Raw genomic sequence first — 21,630 nt, 5'->3', positions numbered from 1 at the left:
TTCTCCACACGGGTTACAGGCACTGTTTTTGGCAGATGAATTTACAACAGCAATTGAGTTTTACAGGTATTCTTGAGCCAGGACGTTTTCCCTTCCATTCCCTCCTGCGTTTTGGAAATAGGACTGAACACATAGAACCACATTTCAAAGAAATGCTTCCCTTTCACTGAACTCTGTTCTCCACAGGGTAGAAAAGAACCCAAACTAAATATCACTGTCCTCTGTCTAGGACAGGGACATCTAGATTTTATAAACTAAACTCAAAGTCATATAAACCCATCTACATATATCTATCACCAAACAGAGAAGATTGGCTCTGCTCCTCAGTACTTCTGATCCTGGAAGGTAAGAACTACATTTCTAAGGAGAATTACCCAAGAAACTTGTGATTATGACTCCTTAACTACCAGATTACAGTCTCTGAGTCTTAAAGGGGCCAGCCCCACTTAGAGGTTTTCCTGAGCTGAATATCAGGACATGAGTCCCTTCCACTACTTCTAGGAGTACCACACTAGAGCAGTATGAGACCCTCCTTTTCCCAAAAGAAGATTCTGGATTTCTAGGTTTTTTTTTTGCAGACTAGAATATCCTACAGATCTTAGCACTACTTGAGTTAGTTTACAACTCCTTTTTGTGTTCAAGAAACCAATAAAAATTTTTTCAGGTGAAACCCACATAACATAAAATTAGCCATTTTAAAGTGAACAATTCATCAATACATTCAGAATGTTGTGCCACCACCTCTATGTAGTTCCAAAATACTTTCATATTCCCAAAAGGAAAGCCTACACCCATCAAGCAGTTACTCCATATCCCTCCCCACCCTCAGCCTCTGGAACCACCAGTCTGCTTTCTGTCTGGATGGATTTACCTATTCCAGATATTTTATATAAATGGAATCATACAGTATGTGACCTTTTGTGTCTGGCTTCTCTAATCCCTTTTATAGGAAGGCTGTTATGTGACATAATCTCTTTAAAAGCAAAGTCTCACCCCGGCACAGTGGCTCATGCCTATAATCCCAGTACTTTGGGAGACTGAAAGAGGTGGATCACTTGAGGTCAGGAGTTCGAGACCAGCCTGGTCAACACGGTGAAACCCCGTCCCTACTAAAAATACAAAAATTAGCCAGGTGTGATAGCACATGCCTGTAATCTTGGCTACTCAGGAGGCTGCGGCAGGAGAACTGCTTGAACCTAGGAGGTGGAGGTTGGTTGCACTGAGCAGAGATTGTGCCACTGCACTCCAGCCTCAGCGACAGAACGAGACACCATCTCAAAAAAAAAAAAGTAACATAAAACAAAAGCAAAGCCTCTACACTTGAAATGTGGGGCATGGAAGTTCTCATCAAACCCAAGAAACACTTCCTTACACCAAAACAGTCAGTAGGTCATCCTAATGTTGCCAAGTAATGCTTCCTGCTCCAAAGGAAAAAGAAGCTCAAAACCTCCTAGATCAGTATGACCAATGCAGCATACAAGTTGTACAGACATGAATTCTAGGCCTATCCTTTACTTATGCATTCTCAAAAGTAGGCATCAGTTGTTACTGTTTTGTATCATGTCACCTTGGCTAGGCTGAACTGCAATTTCCAGAATTCCCTTCCCTGTATGTTTCTGGTTAAGGTGGACCACCGGAGATATTTCTGTGCAAGACCAGGAGGGTGGAAATGAACAGTAACCAACTTGTGTTTCAGTGTGCATAATCAGAGGAAGTACTTTTGTAGTTCACACATGTTGCTGTTTATCTGCTGGGTACCTTGCTGGTGAGGGGCAACAGTTGGACCTGTAACTGCTACATCTTCCCTGGTTCCTTCTTCAGTTGCTCACTCCTGGGCTGGGTGTTTTTCGGTTCCATGACAAAGGCCACTAGCTTTTCCAGCAGCAGGACACCCACTTCATGAAGGTTGGGGGCTGTGAGAACTGACATGGGTCCTAGTCCCTGCTCACTCACTTTATAATGATCTTCCCTTGTTCACGGCCTTCCCTATGGATTTCAAGCTCTACCACTGGACATGAAGACAACTACCTTAATCAGACCCTCCAGCTGCCATACTTGAGTGGAAGTACTCAAACAGAAAAGACAGGCTCTACTCCTCAGTACTTCTCATCCAATTTCTCTAACAGGTCAGAGAAAGGTCAAATGTCTCTAACAAACTGCATATATAGATTAGATTAGATAATGCATATATATGCCCAATGGTTCTGCTTCTCTAAATGAACCCTAACCAATATACTAGGTAATAAAGTAACCACTATTTGTTTGAAGATGAACCAATAATTTTAGTACAATCTAGTAAATTAAACTCTTGTTTCTTCAATAGCAAGAAGGATGATCAAGAAAGGAACTAAACATGAGGTTACCTGGAATTGCAAAGTGGAGAAGCAAAAGCTGGAGTCTGATCCCCTTAAAGCAGAGTTTCTTAACACTGGTGTTACTAACATTTGGGCAGGATAATTCTTTGTTGTGGGGTGTCCCGTGGATTGTAGGACATTTAGCAGCATCCCTGACCTCTACCCACTGGATGCCAGTAGCACTCCTAGTGTGGCAACAGAAAGCAACTTCGAACATTGCCAAATGTCTCTTGAGGGGCAAAACTGCCTCCAGTTGAGAACCATATTGCCTTAAAGCATGGTATGCGCCTCTGTAAGAGCATCTTCTCTTTTCTTTCTGTGACTTCACCCACTCCACAGTCACAGGAGCACAGAACTCTACAAAATGTTAGCTGGGTGTGGTGGCACATGCCTGTAGTCCCAGCTACTCAGGAGGCTGAAGCAGGAAGATTGCTTGAATCTGGGATGTCAAGGCTGCAGTGAGCCATGAGGGTGACAGAGCAAGACCATGTCTATTTAAAAACAGGCCGGGTGTGGTGGCTCATGCCTGTAATCCCAACACTTTGGGAGGCCAAGGCAGGAGGATCACCTGAGGTCAGGAGTTCAATACCAGCCTGGCCAACATGGTGAAACCCCGTCTCTACTAAAAATACAAAAATTAGTTGGGCGTGGTGGCAGGCACCTGTAATCCCAGCTACTCGGGAGGCTGAGGCAGGAGAATCATCTGAACCTGGGAGGTGGAGGTTGCAGTGAGCTGAGAGCGCCACTGCACTCCAGCCTGGGTGACAGAGCGAGACTCCGTCTCACAAACAAACAAACTCTATAAAATTTTAGATTATCTAATGAATCCAGAGAAAGAAAGGGACTCACCCAGCATCACATAACTAGTTAGTGGTAGAGTTGGAAAAAGTCAGGCTTCTGTTAACCACATAGCCCTGCTTTGCCATAGCACTGTTACCCTATAACCTGACATGTGCTGACAGGCTGCTGAATGCAGTCATTGAGGAAGACTTGTAATAATCCTAAGATCCTGAGCAATTATTTCATAATTCTGCACAAAACCACCAGGAGCAGGAGAGAAGGCACCAAGGAAGAAATACTTTTATTAGGAGTCTACGCATGTCAGAAAAACCCAGTTCAGTCACAGAAAAGGAGGCAAATATTGGTACAAAGGAAGAATCCAAGTGTGAAAATAAAACCTCCATCTAAATATCCTAACAGAAATGCTGCTGAGTTTAGCCCAGGTGAAACTTCTGAAAGCTCCTGGTGAAATGAGATTTTTGCATAAAGAGAGAGCTCTCCAGCACTGCTGCATCTGAGCTTCTTAGAAAGTGACAGGTCTGGGCTAGCAGTAGAGGAAGAGATAAAGGGGATGTCTCATCACCCAAGCAAGGTCATCTGTGTTCAAGTGAGAGAAGAACCTTAGGGTTTTGGACAGAGTAAACTGGGCAGCAGAGGGGAAATGGCTGAGGAAACACAACGTCTAGGCAATGTGTGGCATAATGTGGAGGGGTCTGTGCAGTCTGGTGTGAGTGCATCTCCAGCAGGTCTTGGGAAACACTGGCATTCCTTCCTGAGGCCATTTTGGTTCTGTTCTGACTTCATTCAGAGCAGAACTGCCAATGTCCAGCACCAAGTCCTGGATCATAATTAGCTGAGTGGAATGGAGTGGTCACCCTATGACACCTGTACTTCTTCCTTTCTGGAGCAGTCACTTTTCTCAGACCAAGTGAGATCTTACCCAGTAGGGGCCCAATCTAGAAATCACTCCCACCTTCATATGAGCACCAGGTGAAGAGAATCATTCTCATGAGTCAAAGCTTTAGATCTCAATCCTCAGATGATGTTCCTTGGACAGAAGTTCAGTCAGAAGTTATCTGTGTCAAGAGTAGCTGGCACTGCCTGTTGATAATGGGCTCAAGCGATGTGATGCTGCAGCTCTCTCAAAGAGGAGCTCTCTCTACTTTCACAGGCAGGAAAGGAGGAAATGAGGCAGGTTTCAGGGTAGTCAATGCCACTTAATTCTTCCATCGAATTTGCTGTGGAAAGAGGAAACAATGAAGGTGTATGATCAGTTTTCACTTATCCCTATAGCAAGGCAGAGAAAATGCAACAAAACAAGGCCCATAGCTAGATAATGTAAGGAAAAGAAAAAGTAGAATCAGATCGGGAGGTAGAGGATGTTGAGAAATTTTTAAAAATATGTGGGGGAGTTCATTTATTCAAAGATGCATTAAACACCTATTTTGTATTTTACAAGCCTAATTTTGGTCATTTGACTCTAAGGTAGGTCCCAAAATACCTAACAGGGAACTAACTTTCATATTAACAAAAAGCTCAGTAATTTCATGCTGTGAGAGATGAACCAGCTGTGCTCCCCAGATAGTTAACATCTATTTCACCCACTTCTTATTTTCAACAGGTAGGTCCCATCCATCCCCATGAGACCATACAGTTTGGATATTCTGAATCTGAAACATGTTTTCATACTTTCAATATTTAGTTTCTCCTACCTGCTAGGTTTAACTATTATCAGAGTATTACAGTTGAGTCTTAGCTTGAGGTCCCCAGATTACCCCCCTATCATACCGCATCTCAGGAGTAATTTCTGCTATTCAAAGCAGTGCTTTTGACATTGTGGCCAGAGGAGAGCCTTACATCCATGTGGATTAGCCAACTGCAATCCTTCCAGGCCTTGGGAACATATACTTGGTACTGTTTTGTGAACTGTCTCCTGAGCCTGCTGGAGGGATAAACTGTAGCTGCTCACCGAGCTGCTGAGAAGAGCATCAATCTTCTCCTCCTCTGCTGATCCTTTATCTACCTTACTCCTGTATGCTAGCAACTGTTGACGATCCTTCAGGTCCCGGCAGGTCTGTGCATCAAAACAAACAATACGAACCTCCAATCAGCCTTCTGTACAGGGTTCTTTTTACCCAGGATGGTCTCAAACTCCTGGGCTCAAGCAATCCTCTCTCCTCAGGCTCCTGAGTAGCTGGAACTACAAGTGTGTGCTACTGTGCCCACATGAGGGCTTATTTCTTTTTGTCATTATCACTTTGACCCAAGGCTCAAAGAGAGGCTGAGAGGCTATAGTGGGATGACAGTGGGGTCCAATGCCTACAGAACTCCATGTTGGAGAGAAGACTACACAGCTTATGTAGCTTGATTTAGTTCTATGAATTCTCTAAGTATGACAAGTTTATAAAAACACAGAGAAACTAGTCAGAGGGCTGGGAAAATAACACAGGAATGCTGGTCTCCAAACGAACTCTTGCCAGATTATTCTGTTCATTCAGTCAAAACTGGTGGTAGCACCTCAGGATCTTGGACAGAGAATATTATAATCCCCACCACTGCACCCCCGCCACTGAGGATCTAACGGAGGACTCCCATTTCTTGGGGACTCACATCAATGACGACATCATGGCACTTGAACTTAGTGGCTAAGTTCAACTTTGTGTCCACATCTTCCACCAGATTGACATACTCCTGTAATATCTGTGCGAAGAGGTACTTCCGATTAATGATTCAAAGACCCATAAGGCACAGAGCTATACAAGGTACAAAAGAAAGTCCTGAAGACGGCAAAAGAGTTCAACAGCGAATGTTTACAATTCCCGTCATCAACCATAGGACTAGTTCTGCAATGGGAATGAGGTAATGCTACACAGTACTTCCATGCTGCCTCAGTAAGCAGGAAAGAGCGCACTTCTCCTGATCCTAGAGCCAGATACACACGCCAGCAATGACAGTGCTCTAGATCTGATCCAGTGCCCTGCTCCTTTTTCCCTGATGTCTTTTCTCCACGAGTTCTGCTTCTCTATCATTTGAACGGTACCTCAATATTCCACTTGGGCTAACATAGTAGATGCTACTCAGAGAGGACAGTTTGGAATTGTTTCTAAAGGGGAGAAAGGGAGAGAATTTCAATCCCTGGCCTTTTCTATCTTGAGGCCTATTGCAACCATTGTGCTGCCTTTAAAGGAAAACAAGGGCAGATCGGGTTTCCCATCACTGACCAGTAAGAGGCTTAAAGTTAGGTATCCGAGAATATCCTGTACCCAACTCTCTTTAGGAACCATTACCTGCACAGGGGCATTGTTCTTGTGCAAAATTTCGACAACCCGATGGAAGCCAATGGGTGCTCTCTTCTTGGTATAGCCCAGCCAGTTCTGAAAGAGGAAGATGGGGCAGCGGTAGGTAGGCCAGGCACACTCAACACATTCTAGGCTAGTCTATGTTTTATGATCAGACCAGAATAATGTGGTGGGTGGGTGGAGGTGCTGAAGGATACAGAAATAATGAGAAATGAATTTTTCAGAAAAATCAAGCGATTTGAGAAAGTAGAAATGAATCAGGTTTGAAATAACTTCTTAGATCTATAGAAATGAATGCAGGGAAAAGTCTTGAAATACTACTAAATGGGGTAAGTAACTTACTTAATATTTGTAGTATGAACTTATCAATGTAGAAAATAATTCCATCTTCCATATCTTTATAAGTATAGATGTTTATTTGCAAATTCATGAGGGAAGGTCTAAACTTTTAACAGTGTTTGCCTTGAGAAAGGGGGTGAGATAGGAGTAGGTAGAAAATGAAAAAGGAACTTCACTCTTTCTATACTTTAATACAGTGTTTGATTTTGACAACAGAAATGTATTGCTTTGTTAATACAACTAATTACATAATTAACAAATGGGAAAAACAGAAAAAATTTCAAACCTACAATGGAAAAACAGATATTAAAAATGTAAACCAATTCATATGGAATCACCAAAGATCCCGCATAGCCAAAGCAATCAATGTTAAAGAAAAACAAAATGAAGGCCGGGTGCGGTGGTTCATGCCTGTAATCCCAGCACTTTGGGAGGCCTAGGTGGGAGGATCACTTGAGGCTAGGAGTTCGAGACCAGCCTGGCCAACACAGTGAAACCCCATCTTTACTAAAAATACAAAAATCAGCTGGGCATGGTGGCGCATGCCTTTAATCCCAGCTACTTGGGAGGCTAAGGCAGGAGATTAGCTGGAACCTAGGAGGCAGAGGTTGCAGTGAGCCGAGATTGCGCCACTTCACTCCAGCCTGGGTGACAGAGCAAGTCTCCATCTCAAAACAAAAAAAAAGGGGGGTGGGTAGGGGTAGGAGGCAACATGCTTCATGATTTCAAATTATATTACAAAGTTATATATAGTAATCAAAACAGTACAGTGCTGGCATAAAAACAAACACATAGACCAGTGGAATAGAATAGAGAGCCTAGAAATAAACCCAAGCATACATGGTCAGCTAATTTTCAACAAAAGCACCAAGTGGACCCAATGGGGAAAGGATAGTCTCTTCAACAAGTGGTGCTGGGAAAACTGGATTTCCACATGTAAAACAATGAAATTAGACCTTTATCTTACACCATACACAAAAATCAACTCAAAATGGATAATAGATCTAAGCATAAGACCTGAAGCGATAAAACTCCTAGAAGAAAACATGGGAAACAGCTCCTTGACATTGGCCTTGGCAATGATTTTTTGGATATCACACCAGAGGCTCAGACTACCAAAGCAAAAAGTAAATTGGATTACATCAAACTACAAAGCTGCACGTGGCAAAAGAAACAATCAAAATGAAAGGCAGCCTATGGGTTAGAAGAAAATATTTGTAAACCACATATCTGATAAGGGATCAATATCTAAAACATATAAAGAACTCGCACAAGTCAATAGCAGAAATAAAAATTACCAAATTTAAAAAATGGGCAAAAGACCTGAATGGACATTTCTCCAAAGAAAACATGAAAATGGCCAAGAGGTATATGAAAAGGTGATCAATATCACTAATCATCAAGGAAATGCAAATCAAAGCTACAATAAGACATCACATCACACCTGTTAAGATGGCTGTTATCAAAAAGACAAATGATGTGTTAGCAAGGGTGCGGGGAAACGGAACTCTTGTACCCTGTTGGTGGGAATGTAGATTGGGGTAGCCAATGTGGATCAGCCTGCTGTGAGCTACGGTCATGCCACTGCACTTCAGCCTGGGTGAGAGTGAGAGCCTCTCTCAAAAAAATAAAAATAAAAATAAAAATAAAAATAAAAATAAAAATAGAACTACCATATGACCCAGTAATCAATCCTTCTTTTGGGTATATACCCAAAAGAAATGAAATCATCACCTCATAAAGATACTTGCATTTCCACATTCATTGTAACACTATTCATGAGATGTTAACTATTCATGAAATGTAACTATTATAAGTTATTGCTGAGAATTTAAATGTCTATAACTTACAAAAATAATAAACAAATAAATAATTCCCTCCCCCCAAAAAAATAGCCAAGATAAGGAAACAATTTAAGTGTTCATTGACAGACAAATGGATACAGAAACTATGGAACTATGGTATATATATACATACATGCTGGAACATTAGCTTTAGAGATCTAACTACAAGATGAGGACTATAGTTAATAATATTGTACTGTAATCAGGAGTTTTGCTAAATGAGTAGATTTTAGCTGCTTTTGCCACAAAAAATAATTTGAGATGATAGATATGTTGATTTGATTCACTGTAGTAACCATTTTACTATCTACGTGTAACTCGTAACATCTTATTGTATAACTTAAATATATACAATATATAATAACATTTATCTTTAAAAAAAAAAGAAGAAAGATAACAAGTGCTGGCAAGGGTGTAGCAAAAAGAGACCCCAGTATACTGTTGTCGGTGGGAATGTAAATTAGTGCAGCCATCATGAAAAACAGTATAGGCGTTCCTCAAAAATGTTTAAACAGAACTAAAATATTATCCAGAAATCCCACTACTGGGTATATATCCAAAGGAAATGCAATCAGCATCTCACAGAGACATCTACACTCCTATGTTTATTGTGGCATTATTCACAAGAGCGAAGATATGGAAATAACTTAAGTGTCTACTGATGGATGAATCGATAAACCAATTGTGGTACACATATACAATGGAATGTATTCAGAACTTAATAAGGAGATCCTGACATATGACAGCATGGATGAACCCGGAGGACATTATGCTAAGTGAAACAAGCCAGACACAGAAAGGAAAATAACTTCCTGATCTCACTCATACGTAGGATCTACAAAAGTCAGACACATAGAAAGTAGTTTCTAGAGAGGGGAAAATGTAGGTCAAAGTTGTAGTTATGCAGGATGAATAAATTTAGAAATCTAATGTACAGCACAAGGACTACAGTTAATAATAGTGTGGTGTATACTGGAAATTTGCTGAGAGAGTGAATTTTAGGGGCTCTTACCACACTCACAAAAAATGGCTAACTGTGAGATGATGGATGTTAATTGGTGTGACTGTATAATCATTTCACTATGTATATGTAGATCAAAACATTACGTTATACCTTAAATATATACAATAAAAATTAATTTAAAAAAAGGCAAATCAGTAGAGACATGACAACCAAACTCAATGCAAGGTCTTTGATTGGATCCTGATAGAAAAAAATACAGAAGCAAACCAAAACCAGCTATAAAGAACTAATTTAAATATGGACCATGATTAAATATATATTATTATATTAATGTTAAATTTTTTTAGTGATAATTATATATCTATATATATGTAATTTTTTTTTTTTTTTTGAGACAGGATTTTACTCTTGTTGCCCAGGCTGGAGTGCAATGGCGCAATCTTGGCTCACTGCAACCTCTACCTTCTGGGTTCAAGCAATTCTCTCACCTCAGCCTCCCAAGTAGCTGGGATTACAGGCACACACCACCAAGCCCAGCTAATTTTTGTATTTTTAGTAGAGATGGGGTTTCACCATGTTGGCCAGGATGGTCTCAAACTCCTGACCTCAGGTGATCCATCCACCTCGGCCTCCCAAAGTACTGGGATTATAGGCGTGAGCCACCATGCCCGGTCCAATATTGTGCTTATGAAGTATTAAAGGAGAGGTGTTAAGATGCCTACAGCTTTCAAATGATTCAGAAAAGAAAAACACATAGGTATAGAAAAAGAGAAAGCATACATAGCAAAATTTTTTTTTTTTTTTTTTTGAGACGGAGGAGTCTCACTCTGTCGCCCAGGCTGGAGTACAGTGGCGCAATCTTGGCTCCTTGCAAGTTCCACCTCCCAGGTTCACGTCATTCTCCTGCCTCGGCCTCCCGAGTAGCTGGGACTACAGGCACCCGCCACCATGCCCGGTTAATTTTCTGTACTTTTAGTAGAGATGGGGTTTCACTGTTTTAGCTAGGATGGTCTCAATCTCCTGACCTCGTGATCCACCCTCCTTGGCCTCCCAAAGTGCTGGGATCACAGGCATGAGCCACCGCACCCGGCCAAAATTGTTAATAAATTAGTGATGTGGATAAAGACTATTATACTATTATAGTATATATTTGATTATTATATGAACTATAAAATTCATTCTTTCAACTTTTCTTTAGGTTCGAAATTTTGGAAAATAAAAAGTTGGAGGAAAAATGTACACCAGTAAGCAGAACTTGTAACATGATAGAACCCTTCTGTCTCCCAAGGCCTCAGCAGCATTAAACAGTTCCAGGGCACACACCTTTGTGGTGAATAGGGCATCTACATCATTCCAGGCTCGAAGCTTGGCACGAGCAGCCAGGGCTGTCAGCACATACTGTTTGTCTGGGATCTGAAAAGCAGAGACCAAGAAAAATTAAGGGGAAGTAGAAATACATCAATGGGGGTGCTTGAGAATTTTAGAACAGACAGACATTAAATATTTCCTGATATTGACTCTGCTCTTAAAATCAAAACATTTCTCAGTTCAAGAACTTCTTAATTCCCAAGCCCCACCACTGCTATAGGGCATTCAGTCTTCTCTCACTTTCCCAAACTCATTCCTTTCCACCTTCAACCTTGAATATCAAAGGACATACTGCACAGGGTTACAAAGCAACATCCACTCCATGTAGTTACCCTGATCACTCCTTTCATAACACTGACCAATTTGTATCTACCTTAAATGTCTTCTTCAGGTTGACGGGACTGCTGAATGTCCCCTAGGATGAAAGCGAAAAAGGAACTTTAGTGATATTGACTTTCCCATGTACCACCCAAGCTCTCATTTTCTCTCCCACTACAGAGACTTTCTACATCTTACTCTGTTGCCATTTAAACACAGAAGTTAATTTCAGAGAAAAGCTCCATTGGGAATAGTCAGATACCACTATAAGCTGGCTTATCGGGAACTGGATTAATAAGTACGGTGCTTTTTCCCATTTTCTGCTAATCCAAATAAGGGGAAAATGTCTGCCTGTTATCATGGAATCCAAACTTCTTCGAAAAATTTAGAAAGAAAAAGGAACGGCCGGGCGCGGTGGCTCACGCCTATAATCCCAGCACTTTGGGAGGCCGAGGCAGGTGGATCACGAGGTCAGTTCAAGACCAGCTTGGCCAACATGGTGAAACCCCATCTGTACTAAAAATACAAAAAAAAATTAGCCAGGAGTAGTGGCACACACCTGTAATCCCAGCTACTCAGGAGGCTGAGGCAGGAGAATTGCTTGAACCTGGGAGGCGGAGGTTACAGTGAGCCAAGATCACACCACTGTGCTCCAGCCTGGGTGACAGAGCAAGACTCCATCTCAGGGAAAAAAAAAAGTATCCACAGCTACTTGCTACCCTGCTGCTCTTCTCCACACCATGCTAATCCATTTGAAATCACAGACCTTTGAACAGAGACTTCTACAGGTAACAGCACCAGGGATAGAACTTGCTATGCTAGCATGCCAGCTCACTTGAAGCCACAAACCTTACAAACCTCTTCCCTCCTGGCCAGATGAGACCCTCTTATCCCTGGTGAGGGCCAGGAAAGCTTCCAGGTGGATTTCTGAGAACTATACATACCCATTATTAATAGAGTACATAAAAGTACTGGATTTGAACTGTTTTTTGTGGAATCTTCCATATTTTGCCTGTACCTCAGCCTCCGTGTAGTGATAGAAGCAGGAGTAGAAAAGCGTTGTCACTAGTGGCATGTTGAGGATGGAAGCTTTGCGGGGGTGCTTTCGGAAGATCTCAGTCTGTCCTGCTGATTCTAGATGGCGATCATTTGCCTATGGTAGAGTGAGCCAAGTAAAAAACAAAACAAAACAAAACAAAAAAACAAAAACAACAACAACAAAAAACAATGTCCATGAGTAGAGGCAGGAGAAAAGTCTTTTAATATTACAGCAGTTGTGTTTCCCACCCAAGGAGTGAAAACAAAGAAGAGAAAAAGAAAGAAATTGCCTAGGAGATCCCCAGGGTAGTTTAAAATCCATAAAGTGATCATGGATCCACGTTGGATGGAAACAAATAGAAGTGGTGATGACATGGGAGATTTGGGATGAAGAAGAAATACTTCCAGGTTAACAGCTGGTAAGAGGAAAAAGGATCCTAAAAACAATGGAGGAAGGGGGCTATTGTATAGAGGCAGAAAATGAAAGGCTTTTAGAAACCAACAAGAAATGACCCACATGCAGAGTATGGAAATCTCCTAGATGCTGAATGGCACTGAGCCTTGGCACTGACGCAGATGTGGAGATGAGGAGTCTAACCTCAATAATGATCTGGCGTTCCAGGAGCGTGTAATGGTCCTGTATGTGTGCAGAATCTTCTGCTGAAAATGGCAAGCTGGTAGAGTGCCAGAAGGTTAGTATTTTTCTCTATTCGAAAAAGGAAACAAACCCAACTAAACCAAATCACCAGCATAAGTATAAGAGGCTCATGGTGCCTCACAAGTCTGATCTCAGTTCACCTTTAGAGCGTCCCTTAGAGGAAGAAAGACATAGCATGAATGGCGTGAATTTCGTATTAAAGGTTTTGCCAATTCAAGAGGGATCCTGAAAGTCCACAAAATACTTATAGTCACTCATAATTTTGCTGATAAATGAATTAGGATCTTCTCATTTTGGAAGCTGGAATATTTGGTGAACCAGTCACAAAGCTAATGAGTGAGCCTAGGCAACTGCCCATCATCCACATCCCAGTGAAATTCTGTGGCTTGTGCTTAACTTACTGAGGGGACACCTAGATTTGTTAGCCATTATTTTATTGCAGAGTACAAAAGGCAAATTAAATTACATGGCATGGTGGTATGTTTATAGATTGACAAATATCACAAATGTCAAGGGTCCTGTCTTCAACACTGCATTATGCTTTTTGTTTGTGTTGAGATGGAGTCTCTCTGTGTCGCCCAGGCTGGAGTGCCGTGGAGTGATCTTGGCTCACTACAATCTCCACCTCCTGGGTTCAAGCAATTCACCTGCCTCAGCCTCCTGAGTAGCTGGGACTACAGGCGCATGCTGCCACACCCAGCTAATTTTTGTATTTTTAGTAGAGACGGGGTTTCACCATGTTGGCCAGGATGGTCTTGATCTCCTAACCTTGTGATCTACCCACCTCAACCTCCCAAAGTGCTGGGATTACAGGCGTGAGCCGCCACACCCGGCCGCATTATTGTTATACATGAAGATGCTAAGGGATAGCATCTTGCCAAAAAGTTATGTGGTCAGTCAATGGGGAAGGCCAGGAACAGAAGTCAGGTTTTAAATGCCCAGTTCACAGGTCTATCTTTTAAAAAGTACTGCATTATTCCCCGTCCTCTGCGCACTCCAGGAAGAACTCTGAGTTTTAATTGCACTATTCCAGATAAGTTTTAGCCACAGTGAATTTTTAGAAGAGATAAATTAGAGAGATGCTTTAAATTCTAGTTACTTCACTATTTTAACTTTTCTCCTTGTTTTCCAGAGGCCATATAACATATCTCAGTATTTGGTAACATTAAATGGATTTCACTGATATAATCGAATTTCTAAACTTGAAGCCAGGAAATCATGTCACACGAGGAATGGTTGAAACAACCATGAGTGCTGAACCTAAAGAAGCAAGGACTACTTGGGAGACGCTACACCTGTCTCAAAAGATACAGGGAAGCAAGTTTCAGCTTAACATAAGGAAGCACTTTCCAACAATGAAGGTTGTTCAAAAACAAACTGAGCTGTTTCAAGAGCAACGGGCACCCTGTCACAGGAATATGCAGAGCTGGGTTTTGTAATAATTTAAATTCTGGATGAAAGCTTGCCCTGGATCAGTGGTTCTTGGACTTTGGGGTTTCAAGGACCAGTAACACTGAAAAAAATGCATCAGGTCCCTAAAGTATTGCTATCTTTTTATTACTTAAGGTCACAAAAAAAAAGGTACAACGCATTTTGATACCAAATAAGAGGAGAAAAGTGAGGACAATAAAAGATAACATTTCAAATTAAATAAATTTGGCTGTGGGAAAAAAATCTCTTTACATTTGTCTTTTTTTTTTCTCGGTTTACCACTAAGCAGTGGAAACTCTGCTGGGGACAAGTGTGTGAACACCACTGCATGAGGTGACCCTGAATGATGCTGGTGTGATTCATTGTTAGCCCTTCCCTTCCTGCCTATCCATTCCACCCTTTTTAATTTTCTTCATTCCTTCTGGGTAAAGGTATTGATACTTAAAATCATTTCTCCCCCATACTTACCCAATACAGGTCTTAAGAAATTCTTTTCGTTTGTCAGGGTCCTGAATGTTCAAATGCTCTCGATAATGAGATAGCTACAAAAAGCAGAAAAAGGCTTTGAGGTATTTTGTCTCCTTAGATGAGGGAGATAGCTAAATAACTGAACTTCCCATGCTTTAAGAAAAAACAAATTCTTCATTTCTTGGTATAAATGGTTATGGAGGGCGGGCGGGGGGATAGGCAAAGAGTGACTACATATCATTAGTAGGTTTATCTATAACTGCACTGTACAATACAATAGCCACTAGCTACAACCATTTCTTTAAATTTAAATTAATTAAAGTAGAAATTCACCTCCTTAGTTAACACTAGCTACTTTTAAAGAACTCAATAGCTACATGTGACCAGGGCTACTATATTGGACAACATAAATATGTATATATTTTTTTTTGAGATGGAGTCTCGCTTTTGTTGCCCAGGCTGGAGTGCAATGGCACAATCTCAGCTTCTTGCAACCTCTGCCTCCCGGGTTCAAGTGATTCTCCTGCCTCAGCCTCCCGAGTAGCTGGGATTACAAGCACCCACCACCATGCCTGGCTAATTTTTGTATTTTTAGTAGAGGCACGGTTTCACCATCATGGTCTCGAACTCCTGACCTCAGGTGACCCGCCCCACCTTGGTCTCCCAATGTGCTGGGATTACAGATGTGAGCCACCGCGCCCGACCCAAATATGGAATATTTCTATCATCGTAGAAAGTTCTATTGGCCAGTGCTGATCTATATAATGAAGCACTGAGTAGATACAGTACTGAGCTTTACCTTTAAGTTTCACTTTAGCCTCAGTATTTAACCGAAAATGAATATTTTGCTTCAAATTTAGATTTTGAAAAGTCAAAGAGTTAAATGCGTATTTCAGTGTTATTTTTGGCACCCTTGATCATGTGCATGATCAATGGTAGTATGATCATGTCAACATCTAACAATTATCATCAGTAATATAAATAGGGCATGTCATTCTGACTCACTGTTCATAAATATTCACAGATTGAGCCAACAGCTGTATATAAAAATGTAAATGTAAAAATGTAAATAACATAAGACAGAATAACAGAAATTATATATCATAATCCAATCTTTGTAAAACATTTCATATAAAATAGTTGGTGTACAATCATTCCTAATATTAAAGAAAGTAATCTTTAAGAGGTATAGTTAATTTTTTGTTATTCAATTCCATTTCAGCCTTAGGTCTTTCAAGAAAAGTTCTTCTTGGGAAACCTTCATATTCTGTGGACATACACTAAAAGTGTACTATCAGCCTTGCCACTTCCAAAGTTTACAAGGTTGAAAAATTCAAAATCTATATACAACAACATGCATGATAAATCATCTTCAATTCAAACATGAGTATAAAGAAAATAAAGTTTTAGATTAAAATGAGTTACCCAAAACACATTTATTCTCACTAATCAAATTCAAAACAAAAAAGTTTACAAGAATGCTGTAAGAAGAAAAATCCTTATAGTTTTGAACTTACAGAGATTTAAAAATATAAACAGCTTTTCAGTGATTACTACAGGCTACCAATCATTTTCAGTTGATTAAGAAAAAGGATTTTTCAGATTGTCTCATGCTTTGAATATGAAGTACAAGTTCCTTTCAGAAAACATGTTACTGAGCCAGGTGAGATGGTTCACATCTGTAATCCTAAAACTGTGGAAGGCCAAGGTGGGAGGACAGCTTGAAGTTAGGAGTTTGAGACCAGCCTGGCAAACAAATGGAGACCCCCATCTCTACAGAAAGATTTTAAAAAATTAGTCAGGTGTGGTCATGTGCACCTGTAATCTCAGCTACTTGGGAGCCTGAGGCTTGAACCAGGAATTGGGAATCTGCAGTAAACTATATGTAAAATACATGATCATGCACCACTGTACTCCAGCCTGTCTCAAAACAAAAACAAAAACAAAAACAAAAAAAAACCCATGTTTCTGAAAAGCATTTTCAGTATTATATTGTAATTATGCTGTTCAAAGGTTAACAATACTTAATGTGCCAACTGAATGTGTTGTACAGTAACTAAAAAAGCAATCCTGCCATCAACAGTGCTGAGAAATCCTTTTTTTGAGACAAGGTCTCATTCTTTCACCCAGACATGACCTCCCAGACTTAAGCAATCCTCCCACCTCAGCTTCCCAGGTAGCTGGAACTTCAAGCATGCGCCACCATGCTTTACTAATTTTTACAATTTTTTTAGAGATGGGATCTCACTATGTTGCCCAGGCTAGTCTCCAACTCCTGGACTCTAGTGTTCCTCCCACCTCAGCCTCCCAAGTGCTGGCATTACAGGCATAAGCCACCATGCTTGGCTAGAAATTCTTATAGCTGCATTATAATGACAAGTTTTTTTGGTTTTTTTTTTTTAACATGAATTGCTGAAGTTTTAATAATACAATTGAGTTTTTGGTAAAATTTCAGATTTATTCTTATATTCCAGGAGTTCATTCTGTGATTGTGAAAATCTGCCAAAATTCAATCTTAACACTTGGCCATTGAATTCTCAGCCAAAACATGTTAAGTGTTTCATCAACTTGACCTATCTTCCTTCTTGACCCATATCTGATTTCTTAGCCTCTTAGCCTTCAACATTTTCTTTGTGAGAAGCCAAAACCCCAAAACTCCTACCAACCAGGACCTGAAAACAACTGAAAAACAAATTACAAATTGACCAGGCCAATTTTCACATATTTATTTTTTAAAACTTATTCATAAGCCCAACCAAAAGAGCATATAAAAAGAAAAATACATCATTCAGATTAAGTTTTCAGGTTTTCCAGGTGCCTCTCTCTTCTGTATATAATCAATATCAAAGAAAATAGCTCAATCAGTCTGGGATCTTGGAGGCTGAGGTTTGGCTTCGATTTCTGGGTTTGTTTCTTTTCTGAGACAGAGTGTCGCTCTATCACCCAGGCTGAAGTGCAATGGCATGATCTCAGCTCACTGCAACCTCCCCATCCCAGGTTATAGAAATTCTCCTGCCTCAGCCTCCCAAGCAGCTGGGATTACAGGCGTGCGCCACCACACCCGGCTGATTTTTATATTTTTAGTAGAGACAGGGTTTCGCCATGTTGGCCAGGCTGGTCTTGAACTCCTGACCTCAGGTGATCCGACCACCTCAGCCTCCCAAAATGCTGGGATTACGGGCGTGAGCCACCATGCCCAGCCTAGATTTCTGTTAAACTGGTCCCCAACTGAAACAAAGGCCACACTTACCGCCAGCTCTTCTGTTCTATCTAGGAACCTGGGAAGAAGCAGAAGGGAGCAGGGCATTTGTATCTATTTATGTGTGGCAGTATAACCTCACAAAATAGAGTGCCTCCTCTAGGAGAAACACAGTTCAGACTCATTTCCCTCTATACACAAGATAAATGGTTGATCAGGTATCATTGTTCCCCTGGTCTCTCTGGCTGATCAAAAAGCAAGGACAAGAAGGTATTGCAAGGAACTAATAACTTTGTTAACAGGTCTGACAGGGAAGCTCAGAGCCACCTACTCGGGCCCACAGAAAACTTGGTTGTTTTTTTTTTCCCCTAAGATTAAAGCACTATTCTCTGTTCATACAATCTTGAAAACATATTTTCTGTATTGTTCTTTACTGTTTTCACGGACAGAGTACAATGTGTTTTGCCTCCTCCAAAGGCTTAGGTAAAACCTTGGAGCACCAGGACTTTTGTCTTCTGATTCTTCTTTACTCTGAATAGACCACCATAATTAACATTACCATTTTGGCTTGGAGGTGATGCCTGATAAAGCCTTGTTCGTTGGGAAAGAGGAAAGGAGGGAAGGAGGAAGGGAGGAAGCAGCCAGCCTCTGTGACCATGTCTTCTTTTACAAATTTCTGGCTAACACCTGTAATCTTGACCCTAACCAGGTAACCTGCTTTTCCCCACCTCAGTCTTCTGGGGAGCTCATTGCTGTGCTGGAGTCACTGGGTAATCACAGTCACCTTGGGCCACATGTCAGTCTAAACAGAGGTTCTAACCATTTCCCTGACACTGAAGAAAGGACATCATGTGCACATATTTTAATCCAAAGGTGGGAAATAGTCCCTACTGACTGGAATTAGAGGGAAGAAAAATATGATAAAAGACCTTAGACCTCTTTACCCCCAGCAGATATGCCTTTCTCTCACCAATCAGAATCCTACCTAGTTTTATAGGCCCATGCAAATCTAATCACTTCCATGAGGCTTCACTTGGGTATCCTGACTGAAAATATTTCCTTCTTCTCTTCTACTGTACTTCCCACTGGTATCACTTAGAAATCAGTAATAAAAGATACCTTTATTCTACATCTTTTTAAATAAAAAAATAGATATTAATACTACAAACTAGGTATTAGGCTAAGTGCTGGCTCACACACTACCCCTTCATCTTCATAATAACCCTGTGGGTCGGCGTCATCATCTCCATGTGAGAGATGTGAAAACCTCACGAAGAGGGCTGATAACTTGGCCAAGGTCACTCTATGAATGATGTGGGAGATCTGTAATAGCATTCAACCCAAGTGCGTGTGACTCCAAAGCCTGGTTCTTAACCAGCTTGCACCTTCTCATAAGCTGTGCTGTACTGCTAGTTATCTCCTCACACTTCAATAGCTTGTCGGGCAGTTGGTGTCTTCTGTTCCTTTGTATCCCTCAGAGTGCTTTGAAACAAGTACTTACTCAACTTTATAGACCAGACGATCGGTTCTTACCTGAAGAGGTCTAAAAGCAGCTTTTGATCCCCTATTTCCTTAAGGAAATGAATAAGATGTCTCAGGGCAACCTGTCGCACCTCCAGCTCTCGGAAGAGGATCTCTGTCAGACAGTCAGGATTTAGGTTGAGAAAGATTAAAGCCTATTAGTCAAGTGTGAAATTGGTCTCCCTACTCACACATTCCAAACAATATCTCATCAAAGCCTAACAAAAGCTAAGAATGGTTTACCCCTACGTCTTAATTCACCATCAACACACTCTATGGTCTTGGGCAGCTCACAGCCATTGAGTCAGCTTTGCATTTCACACCAACCCAAACAGCAGGCACTTAGCATGGATTCTGACTTCTTCAAACCAACACAGCCATCTGAGGGGGCTCTGTGATTAATGTAGTCATCACCCTAACGGATGCCCTCAGAGATGTGATGTGTGCTCTGAAGTCTCAGGCCACCCCAGTTGTCTCTGAAATAGACTTGACTAATGAATTCTGGTATGAAAGGCACATGGCATTCTCCCCTCGAATGTGGCAGACACCTTGCTGACTGAAGATTTCCTGCAAGCCATTCTCACCTTTGCTTAGTGTCCTCTTCAGGAAAATCAGAACCTACGGGAGAAAAGAACAAAGACTGTGCAAACTTTCCAACACAGAGTCGTGCCCCGAGCACTACAGACACGGGGCCAGCAACTCATTAGCAATCTCTGCAGGTACAGCCACCAGCTCTGTATGTGATGGAAGGAAAGCCAATGGATATCTGGAACTGAGCTGTGTCTTGGGAGACCACATGCCCGTGCCCATGCTGCTGAGAGACACCTCCCTCTGAAAGAGGATATGCTCACACCTCTCCTCCCTGAGACTGTTTCACATAACACACAGTAGCCAACCTTCTGTGTCTTGGTTACAATCCAGGGTTTCACATAGGCTGGGCATGGTGACTCATGCCCATAGTTCCAACACTTTGGGAGGCTGAGGCAGGGAGATTACTTGAGCCCAGGAGTGTGAGATCAGCTTGGGCAACATAGCGAGACCCTGTCTCTACAAAAACATTTAAAAATTAGCCAGGCAAGGCCAAGCGCGGTGGCTCACGCCTATAATCCCAGCTCTTTGGGAGGCCGAGGCTGGTGGATCACCTGAGGTCAGGAGTTTGAGACCAGCCCAGCCAACGTGGTGAAACCCCGTATCTACTAAAAATACAAAAATTAGCCTGGCGTGGTGGCCCACGCCTGTAATCCCAGCTACTTGGGAGGCTGAGGCAGGAGTATCGCGCAGTGAGCTGAGATTGTGCCACTGCACACTAGCCTGGGTGACAGAGTGACACTCCGTCTCAAAAAAAAAAAAAAAAAACACAAAAAAAACTAGCCAGCCATGGTGGTATGCACCTGTGGTCCCAGCTACTCGGGGAGCTGAGGTGAGAGGATCACTTGAGCTCAGGAGGTCAAGGCTACAGCAAGCCATGATCACACCACTGCACTTCAACCTGGGTGACAGAGCAAGACCCTGTCTCCAAAAAAAAAAAGCAAAACAAACAAACAAAAAAACACAGGGTTCCACACTTAGTGCATGTGTCACCAGCTAAGCCCTTAAAGCACAGATTACTTAGAATCCTACACCTCCAAGGGGAATCCAGGATCTTTACTTAACATTTAACACGAAATATTAGTCTGTTTGATTGGATTTTCAGAAACTAGTGAAAACAATAATTAAACAAACAACAACAAATTTGACAACTCACGGCCGTAATGACGTTTCCGTCATGCATGCTTACTGCCTCTTCTAGGAGTTGTAGTTTGTCCTGTAAGGAGCGGAATCTCTCTAGTGAGCAGACCTGGCAGAATAACACTAGAATTAGCACAAAAGAAGACAGTTTTCCTTATTCCTTTGTCGCTGGACACTAAAGAATGAGCAATAATGAAACAAAATGTCCCCAAGGAGAGTCTCTTTATTTTTACACTAGGGTCCCCATAACTTATAAAACAGTAGGTTCCCACCACCCTCTCTAGTTCTAGTTCAGCCTGCTGCCCTACAAGAAGCTAATGT

The 21,630-nt window shown here is 41.5% G+C and overlaps 2 protein-coding genes across 3 annotated transcripts in view; both read right to left on the bottom strand.

Moving 5' to 3' along the window:
* NOXRED1 (NADP dependent oxidoreductase domain containing 1) overlaps nucleotides 1–4,185 on the bottom strand; it is a 34,569-nt gene extending 30,384 nt beyond the window's left edge. Inside the window, exon 1 of the mRNA XM_050798847.1 lies at nucleotides 4,108–4,185. Coding sequence (XP_050654804.1) covers nucleotides 4,108–4,144 — 37 coding nt within the window. The 5' untranslated portion in view covers nucleotides 4,145–4,185. The remainder of the gene's footprint in view (nucleotides 1–4,107) is intronic.
* The window catches only part of VIPAS39 (VPS33B interacting protein, apical-basolateral polarity regulator, spe-39 homolog), a 32,371-nt gene continuing 14,152 nt past the window's right edge, over nucleotides 3,412–21,630 (bottom strand). For both annotated transcript variants that reach the window (XM_050798815.1, XM_050798816.1), the window contains exons 8-20: nucleotides 21,326–21,418; nucleotides 20,166–20,199; nucleotides 19,594–19,696; nucleotides 18,112–18,139; nucleotides 14,862–14,935; nucleotides 12,903–12,978; nucleotides 12,285–12,419; nucleotides 11,322–11,363; nucleotides 10,904–10,993; nucleotides 6,422–6,508; nucleotides 5,745–5,834; nucleotides 5,104–5,208; nucleotides 3,412–4,372 (exon numbers count right to left, since the gene is read on the bottom strand). In XM_050798815.1, the coding sequence (XP_050654772.1) occupies nucleotides 4,352–4,372; nucleotides 5,104–5,208; nucleotides 5,745–5,834; nucleotides 6,422–6,508; nucleotides 10,904–10,993; nucleotides 11,322–11,363; nucleotides 12,285–12,419; nucleotides 12,903–12,978; nucleotides 14,862–14,935; nucleotides 18,112–18,139; nucleotides 19,594–19,696; nucleotides 20,166–20,199; nucleotides 21,326–21,418 (978 nt within the window). In that variant the 3' untranslated portion in view covers nucleotides 3,412–4,351. The remainder of the gene's footprint in view (nucleotides 4,373–5,103; nucleotides 5,209–5,744; nucleotides 5,835–6,421; nucleotides 6,509–10,903; nucleotides 10,994–11,321; nucleotides 11,364–12,284; nucleotides 12,420–12,902; nucleotides 12,979–14,861; nucleotides 14,936–18,111; nucleotides 18,140–19,593; nucleotides 19,697–20,165; nucleotides 20,200–21,325; nucleotides 21,419–21,630) is intronic.

The sequence above is a fragment of the Macaca thibetana genome, chromosome 7, assembly GCF_024542745.1.
Source record: "Macaca thibetana thibetana isolate TM-01 chromosome 7, ASM2454274v1, whole genome shotgun sequence".
Taxonomy (NCBI): Eukaryota; Metazoa; Chordata; class Mammalia; order Primates; family Cercopithecidae; genus Macaca; species Macaca thibetana.
Note: the sequence above shows the minus strand (reverse complement) of the source record. Positions and strands in the feature narration are given on the sequence as shown.